At 36.4% G+C, this 9,284-nt stretch overlaps 1 protein-coding gene across 1 annotated transcript; it reads left to right on the forward strand.

The window, feature by feature from the left end:
* The first annotated feature begins 267 nt into the window (after positions 1-267).
* Positions 268-2,236, forward strand: LOC6650009 (BUD13 homolog). The gene is made up of 2 exons (XM_002073768.3): positions 268-296; positions 365-2,236. Exon 2 carries the CDS (start codon positions 374-376, stop codon positions 2,186-2,188), a length of 1,815 nt encoding a protein of 604 aa, XP_002073804.1. The 5' UTR covers positions 268-296; positions 365-373; the 3' UTR covers positions 2,189-2,236.
* Positions 2,237-9,284: the final 7,048 nt, after the last annotated feature.

Genomic DNA, 9,284 nt, shown 5'->3' on the forward strand with positions numbered 1-9,284 from the left:
TGAAAATTTAACAGAATGTTAAGTCGATAATTGCGCTGTTAACTCTTGTGCAAATATTATTGTTTACTCATATCCTCTAATTAACTTAATATGATTAAATTACATAAAGTTTAATTACTGTTATTATTATATTTCTACAGCTAAAACGATTTTTTTTATTTGCTATTGCAAAATTTAAATAAAATATTCAATAAAAACGGCATAATTATGATTAAACTGGTTCTTTAGCCAGTATTTTGCAGCAGTGCTGGAAAATGTTCGATGCGGTGCAGCGTTTTTTAGCACTGGTGTAAAACGTAAACAGATATGAAATTTTAACAATTGTTGATTAAATTTGATTTAAATTTATTTACCTTATTTTCAGCTGCCCAGAATGTCAATGAGCAATGCCAAAGTCATTGATCAAAAGGAATATCTAAAGAAGTACCTGTCTGGGGATAAGGAGAAGAAAAAGAAGAAGCACAAACAAAAAAAACACAAAAAAGCCGCCAAAGTGAAAATCATTGATGATGATGCCTACAATAGCGACAACCGCGAAGTCGACGAAGAACTTTTATTGGGCGGTGAAGATGCTCCTCAAATTGTGGGTGAATACATCGAAGAAAATCCCAACGAAATTCGCAGCAAATGGCGAAATATTGCGGTGAAAGAGGAGGAAGAAACTGCACAAGAAGAACCAACAGTGAGAATTAAAGCAGAACCACGTGATGATGATGATGAGGAAAATCGTTGGGGACGCAAGGCTTCATCGTTAAGAGAAAAAAGTCCTGTTACTGCCATTAAAATCAAGCAGGAAAGGCGCAGCCCTTCTATCGACCAGAGCCCGCCCAGAAAAAAACAAAACGATGAGCGCAGTCCACCAGCCAGAAGGAAACACGATAAAGACAATGTCCCTTCTAGAAACAGGCATAGCGAGGATATCAGTCCGCCGCGTCGAAAAAGAAGTGGAGTTAGCAGTCCACCAAGAAGAATAAAGGAAGAAGATTCAAGCCCACCCAGAAGAAAGCGACGGGATTCTGATCAAAGTCCACCCAGGAGAGGACGGCAGTCGCCTCCACCAAGAAAAATAAAAGAAGATCTTAGTCCACCAAGAAGAAAGCGGCGGGATTCTGATCAAAGTCCACCCAGGAGACGACGACAATCACCTCCACGCAGAAGAAGATCTAGTTCCGATCAGAGCCCACCAAGAAGAAGAAACGATTCTGATTTGTCTCCGGTACGCAGAAGACGGCTATCAGCTGATTCTAGTCCGGCCAGAAGTCGACAAAAACGTAGATCGTCTGACCAAAGCCCACCTAGAAGACGTAGGGATAGCGATCAATCTCCTGCGCGCAGAAAAGGACGTCATTCAGATCAAAGCCCACCCAGGAAACCAAAAGATAGGCCGCGATCCAGGTCACCAAGACGACGTCGGTCCTCAGATCAGAGTCCACCTAGTAAAGATCGATTTAAAAAGGAAGTAAAACGCTCGCCTTCTCCTAGCCAGCCGGTTAGGAAAAGTCGTTGGGCTAAGGCATCACCTTCTTTATCACCGCCACCAACCCATAAACCGAAAACCGATCGCACTTTGGATGGGAAAAAAGCTGGTCTCCAAGATGCCCAATCTCTGAAAGCCGAAACAGATGAACGTCGTCGCCGGGAGCATCAACTGTTTGAGAAAATGTCCAGCGAGGTATCCGGTCGTGATGCTGATATACAAATACGTAGCACTGGTAGGCGTGGCAGACGCGCTCGTGAGGCAGCCAACGAAGATCCCGCCGTACAAAAGCGCAAAGAGGAACACGAGCGTAAGAAAAAGGAGCTGTACGATCGATGGGGCCGTGGCTTAAAGCAACTAGAGGACCACAAATCGAGGCAAGAAGAAATGGCGCACGAAGCCTCCAAGCCAGTGGCGCGCTATGCCAATGATGAGGACTTGGATCGACATTTACGTGAACAAGAGCATGCCGATGATCCCATGCTGGAATATATGAGAGCCAAACGCAAAAAGCTTGATAAGCAGGCAGGCAAGCCTGAGATGCCCAAATACGAGGGAAGCTTTCCAGAGAACCGTTTTGGCATTCGTCCTGGCTATCGTTGGGATGGTGTGGATCGATCCAATGGCTACGAGAATCGTTGGTTCAACAAGCAAAACGAACGCGTTGCCATTCAGGACGAGGCCTACAAATACAGTGTGGAGGATATGTAAAGAGCATTAAAATTCAAATCAAGTTAAATAAATGCAATTTAAAATTTAAAAATCCTTTATTTAAATGTTTGTTTGACTTGCTTTTGGGTCCAAACCAGACCCCTATATAAATATAACTCCAGATACTCGGTTTGCGCCTGTTAGATTTGGAAGTTTTATTATAATTTGTAAGAGTGAATAGAAGAAAAGAGTCTTTAGGATGTTTTTATTTGTATTTTAGATAAAAAGTGGTATGATTGTTCATATACAACAAAGATCTCATATTTCTTAATTAAAAATTTGCCGTCTTTAAGTGCATTGGTAGGTATTTAATTAAAACCAAACTATTGGATGACTCACGAAATATGTTATGCTGAAATCTCGCGTTTTTTATTTAACGTGTATTATGACTTAATATATTCGAATATTATTTGAAAATATTTTTCCCATGTCCAATGGCACATTTTAAATGTTTGCTGGGTTATCTACTTTTTTTTGGTCATTGTTGTTTTTGATTTTCACGTGAGCGGGTGTGTTATTTGGCGCGCTGTATTTTGTTTATGCACAATGCAGCAACAAAATACAATATGTACATGATGAAATGCGATAATCTCGAGTGTTTATTAATAATTTGGAATATAAAAAAAGTGCATTGCAAACAATAATCAATCCAAAATAAACGAAATTGTTCGCGTTTAATATTTTGTTCCACCTGCGACCTGCTTTGTTATTGTGTGGCGAAGAAACGAAATAGAAAGAAAAACTATTGTTAAACAAAAGTATATGAAATATAAAATTTATTTATCTTTTTCAATAAGTAAGTAAATGGCTCAATGCATTTACAAATATAAATATATGTACATACATATATACGGACATTTCTCTATGTGTGTGCATCAGTTTTGTGTATATGTATGTTCAAGATTAGAAACAAACGAGAGTGAGTGAGAAAGAGAGAGAGAGAGTGGCCGAGAAGGAGAGAATTTGTTATATTTTGCTTTGTTTCCATAACAAAGCATGGGCAATGAAATGAAAACTTTTGCGCCCCGCCCCCGCCTTTGCTACTAATTAGCATAAATAAAACAACAAAAGCAGAAACGTGTTGGTTTATTATTGTTGTTGTTGTTGTTACTGTTGCTGCATTTGTGGTTTACAGCTGCTGTTGCTTCTGCTTCTTCTCTTACTTCTGTTGTTGTTGCCCTTCGCCTTCAAAGAGTTGTTTGGTGGCCAAAACCTGTTTCCAATCGCTGATGTTTTTCTATTTTTGCTGTTGTTGCTGCTGCTGCTGCATCTTGTTTGTTGTGATTTTTCTTTTCTTTGATATCATTTTCTTAGTTAGTGCCACAATAAAATTGGCGCGAAAAACTTTTCCAGCTGCACAGATTTTTGCATAAATCTGTGTCAGGCGCATGCACATGCATACCTACTCCCTCTCTCGTGCTCTCTCTCTCGCTCGCTCTTTGTGGCGCTCTCTCTCAATCTGTTTTTGTTTTTTTGCTCTTTATTGCTGCTCTGCGTGACATACTTCCGCACATGCAATTCATTCATGGCATTGGTCATCATCCACCCCCCTCATATAGCACACCACCGCCCCAAAAAAGAGTACCCCTTGTCGTGTCTACACAAACTGTGCATCAAAAAAGTTTATTCCCTGCAGTGTAAACAGTATGTATGTACACTATCCTGTGCACGATTGAGACAAGTTGCCTTGATATCATTGCATTGGCCTTAATAATAATCAAAAGATTATATTCTACTATTTTGGTGAAGTTATGCATTTTGCAGGATTGGATCCTTACTACAAACTATTTAAGATTAAGCTATTATTTATAAACTAGCATATAAAGTGAACTAGCTATACTCGAATTTGCTAGATGCATGTACAGTCAGTCATAAAAGTATTCATCTGCAACGGTTTAAGCTCGCTTTTGCTGCTATGTTTAAGCCCCTATGGGTTCAAACTCACTTTTGCTGGATAACAACAACAAGATGTAATATTTAACAAGATTTATATAACTGAATTTAACATAATTTTATTCACCCCTAAAGACGAATACTTTTGTGACTCAATATATGTACATGATATTTCTTTTTAAATGTTTTTTCTTATATGATCTTGACAAAACGTCCAAAATTGGAAAAATGTAAGGGGAGATCCTTTAAATATATTTAAGCATTCGAATATTCGCATTCCGCTTTATAATTTTGGTTTTTTGGTGGAGTTTTTTTTTAAATACTTTTAAAGCTTAAACGTGTTTCGTAGCATCCTTTAGTTTTTGCGCTCCATACTTATTTTTATAAATATTGTGCTGAAAGAAGTAAATTTGAAATAATTTTGAATACAAATTTCTAAAATATTTTGAATTTTAAATGTGTATTTTCACTTTTTGTCGTGACTCATACAGTTGAAATATTTGATTTGTTGTTTGATGGCGTCAGAAAGGGTATTTATGAGCAGTATGCATATTTGTGTAAATGCTTATAAAACCGTTAACAGTTCTTTGTAAATTTTGCTTCTTTGACCATGAGAAAGTGCTTTCAACTTGTTCTTTTTGCATTTCCATGGCCGCCCACATTTATTTGCCATGGGCTTTTGCTATATTTGAGCGAGCCAGAAAAATGTGTGCAACAATTCTCTGATCAATGTGAATGGCAGAAAAAGAAAATGTGTAAATAGCACAAATATTCACCCCCACAAATCAAGAGAAGGATTCCATGATGGCTCCAACCCCCAAAAAACAAGAGATGTGAGAAGGAAACTCTTCCCCTTTCCACATTGAATATTAAGCTCATTCTCAACCCTTGTCCTTGGTTCTTTTAACATTGGGACTTGGCATTTGGTCTGCCGTGTATTTAGGGTGCGCTTCCAAGGACCCACTGACATTGTAATGCTCATAACATGTTGTGCGTGCACCCCTTACATGATTGATCCCCCCATCACAACCATCTCCGTCACCAACACCACCACCACTAGCTGTAGCAAACCACCCAAGTTCTTGGAGTATCTTTAGGGGTTGAATTCATTGAATCTTTTAAAGCGTTTTTTAATTCCTTTACATAGGAGCCGCCCGTGAAAGAAAGAAGGAAAACAAGAAAAAAGTTATTCAAATTCCCCATTGTTCTAGTTTTTCCTTTGTTGAATAGCATTTCTTTTGGTTACCACGTGGACGGACTTCCAATGAGTCACAAAACTTAAAAGGGAGGATTTTAGGATTTCTAGTTAAGGAATTCATTCACATTAATTGAGAATCCCAATCAGGAAGCAGTCAGAGAGCAGTCATAGAAATCACCTGGAAATCGGAATTCTAACTAAATAATTTCTTAATTATAAACTTCACTGAATTCACACAGAGTCTGCAAAATGCCCCCTAAGGTTGATAGAGGGGTAGGCGGAGGGATTAAACAATACAATTTTCATAATTTATCCACGACATCTGTTTTTCCTAGCTTCTGCACTGGTTTTACTTATTGTTAGAACAAAGGAAAGCGCCCCGCTAGGAAAACCAGAAGTAAAAGGCACAAAAAGGTCCTGAAAACCAGTTTTCGCTCTTAGCTAATTTCAGCTCACGTGCAAATTACCAAATCCAAATCCTTAGAGATCCTTTTTGAAACTGGTTGAGATACAAAAGAAAAATAAGAAGAAAGTGTTAGGTTCAAAGGGAAAATGCCCTTGAGCCATTGACACACCGGAAATTTGGGTTAATTCATCAATTTTTTTTTTAAAGCAGAAAATTTTCTCTCTCCAGAGAAACCATCATTAATTTGTTTTCCTATTTTTTCATTTGGATAATTACAAGCTTATTATGACAATGTCAAGAACTGGCAAGAGGCAAGAAAGGAGGAGGGTTACGCAAGGTTCAAAGCATCAAGTAGAGTCAAAAGTAACTCATGAAAAATGACTAATAAATTGAGGCAAATAACTCAAAATTCGTGAAAGCTTTCAGATTATTTTAAAAATTCCTTTTTTTTTTTTTTTTACAAATTTTCATAGGTTTTAATAATTTGTTTTGTTGATTTCTTCATTTCTTTCTTAAATCGTCTCTTTCTTATCCTACTTTTAAGATCGTGTTAAACTTGTAAAAAAAGGATTGGAAGTTAGGTTTTTTAGTAAAGTTGAGGTTTATTTTAAGAATTTAATGAAATTTTATAACTGCCATGGAACATTTAATTGATCAATTTAAAGATAAATAAAAACTTAATAGTTTTCATAATAAGTTTCCTTTATCAATTAGTTGTAATAATTTTCGATTTTAGGGTGCAATGTGACTTTTTAATGGTAATCTTATACAAGGAATTCTAATCTGTGGTCAAAAAAATTGTACAAATTTTAGTTTTAGCCAAAACCGACTGAAAAAGTCGATTAGAAGCTTTAATGGATGTAGTTTTCAATTTGTAAACGGTTTAATTTATACCTTTTTGTGATTTTAGATTATATACCAATTTTTTTCAATAAATAACACGTTGAACAACATTTTTTTTTTAAAATATAGTCTTAACTTAAGAGTCTTAAAATATTTGTAAAGTCCCACATAGAGAAAAAGAGAGGGGAAAATAGTATTTTATCTTAAAACTCAACAAATTAAACTAACTAACTACAAACTTTTCTTTGATTTAAATATATATACAAAACATAGTGTTCATAAACTCGGACAGTTGTCCAAAGTTACTTCAACTAATTTTGGAGACATACTTGTATAAGAGTAATTCTTTGATATAAAAGCAATTAACGTTCCAGTTTTCCCACAAAAACTACCATCTTAACGTCACAACTAGTAGCAAAAGAACCTTCAAGGATTAAACTTAGTACATACTTACGTACTTGCAACTGTTGTTACAAACAGTCCAAAAGTACAGTTGACGCCACATTAAAAATACTTGAATTTCTAAACACTTTAAGAAGTTTGAATTTTTTACGGTCTTTAAAACTTAATTATTTATGCATCGTTAATTCGATTGAGCAAAGGTTTCTATATAACAGCGGGAGCTGTACTTATTATACTATATATTTACGATGTGACGATTAAAAACAGTTTATAAATCATCGATGTCACGGCCAAAATCTGCATAGAAAATTACATACTTAACTGTGGGTTGCCGCATGCAATTTTCCTTTTCTTTCAATGGGGTAAGTTGCGATCAACCACTTTCCTGTTGAGGTGAAAGCGAAAAAAAGAAAAACTCATTTCAATTATTATGAAAATTTCTTATTTACATTTCTATTGAAATGAATTGCTTTTGTCCAAGGAAAGAGGTAGGGAGGGGAGGAGCACCTAAGAACTAACAAAATATCGGAACTGTGAAAAATTGGAAAAACATAAAAGTGAGTAACATGTACCTTGAGCAAATCCGGTATAGGTAAAAAGTAGCTACATCTGGATATATATATACCTACATATATATTTTATTGTCTTGTTACGGGTCTCATCCCTTCTTCGCTTCTTTTCATAGAAAAAGTTAATATTTTTATGCTTGGGCTTTTGTGTTCAACAAACTGGAAATTGAAATCGAAAAAAATAATAATAAAAAAAAGTAATCCCCAGCAACAACAGTAGCTCGCGGGATCTTTGAGGATGCTTTTCATGCTTATCTAGGGCAACGGGTCGTCTTCTCTGCCCTCTTCTTAGCCATTGTTCTTGCCTTTACAAGTTCTGTAAGCAGCGGAACATATTCTATGGATGGAGAGGGGAACAGAAAGAACAATGGCTTCGATTCATTCAAGGCCCAAACACGGGCTAGACATCATGAGAATTCTAAAGCTGATCAGCTTTTTCTCTTCTTTTCGTCAAAGTTTTTGCTTTTATGGTATGTGTCGGAAGTTATGGAGTTTACCATAAAACATTAGTACATAATCTCTTAGATTAACTAGGATTGGATTTAGTATTGCTTTGTTATGTTTTCAGTGTGTTTTGGGAAAAACTATATTAATTAGACCATAAAACAACTCTTAGACTATTGACATAAGCTTTAAAGTGCTCTAAAAGAAATTAAAGTTGAGCCTCAGATAAAGGTTTTATGAGCTAAAATCTTTATATTTTTTTGTGTTTTATAAAATGTTTTGATTTGTATTCATAAAAGTCAATTATAGAACATTTAAAGCGGTTCTCATATTTAGACATTTTAATGCACTTAATGTATAGTTTATATCCTGAATAAGGGATCCCCTTGAAAATTAACTTAACTTTATTCTCACCCACTCATAAAGTTTGCAAGATTTACTGTACTTTTTTTTTGCTTGACATCTTTAATTTACTATAAATGTAGTTATTTTCTTTTCGTTTTGTGGGGTGAAGGAAAACTCACATTTACTCGCTCTCACATTCATGCGATTCATTGATAGAAAAAGGAAACCTTTCCTCTTTTTGTATGCCGCCGGCGCTTTCCACCCCGCGATGTTTGCTGGCCAAACACAGAAAGTTAAATTGTCGAGGAGAATGAGGGGGAGAAAAGAAAAAAACAATTTCGCAAGGATATGCTCAGGGTTAGTTTCTCTCTTATGTTTTGTTTGGGTTCTTCTTGGTTTATCTAGCGTCTTTTACCAGGATGCATGAATGTCCTCTCTCTCTCCCGCAACTCGCGTGGTGGTGGTTTTTTGGCCCAAAAGGAAACCTTTCTGAAGAATCCAATCGGAGAGCACATCTCGGAGAGACTGATGAGACTCTCGAGGCATTCCGCCGCTGAACGCTGACACAGTTATCGAGTGCAATTCGGACAGGTCGGTTGTGTGTGTTGGCAACAGCTCCGGTTCCGGCTCCTTTTTAGCTTCCCTTATTCTCTATTCGCGTCGCGTCGGTTATCCCTTTTAAACTCATTCGCGTTCTTCACGTATTGTTTGTTTGTTATTGTGTGTGTTCCCATTTAATCCTTAGATAAGAAGATAGAGAGCGAATAAGATAAAAAGTCATTGAAGCATTGACTAAAATACGGTTTTTTTGTTTTTGGTTTTTGTTCTAAAAATTTTCCAAAGATTTTCCGTCTACGCTTTGTTTAACTTTTCGTTAATCGCATTTCGTTTCGCTATCGTTTCCCCCTTCGCCTCATCTCGAATCGCACTCTTTGGTCCAGCCAAAAAAAAGAAGAAGGAGTAAGTTTTCCATGTCTTTTTAACTTGTCGGTAGTC

This window comes from Drosophila willistoni, chromosome 3R (genome assembly GCF_018902025.1).
Source record: "Drosophila willistoni isolate 14030-0811.24 chromosome 3R, UCI_dwil_1.1, whole genome shotgun sequence".
In the NCBI taxonomy this organism is placed as follows: domain Eukaryota; kingdom Metazoa; phylum Arthropoda; class Insecta; order Diptera; family Drosophilidae; genus Drosophila; species Drosophila willistoni.

Bases quoted from the DNA above. Each gene is read 5' to 3' on its own strand.
- LOC6650009 (XM_002073768.3), top strand. From the start codon at position 374: ATGTCAATGAGCAATGCCAAAGTCATTGATCAAAAGGAATATCTAAAG.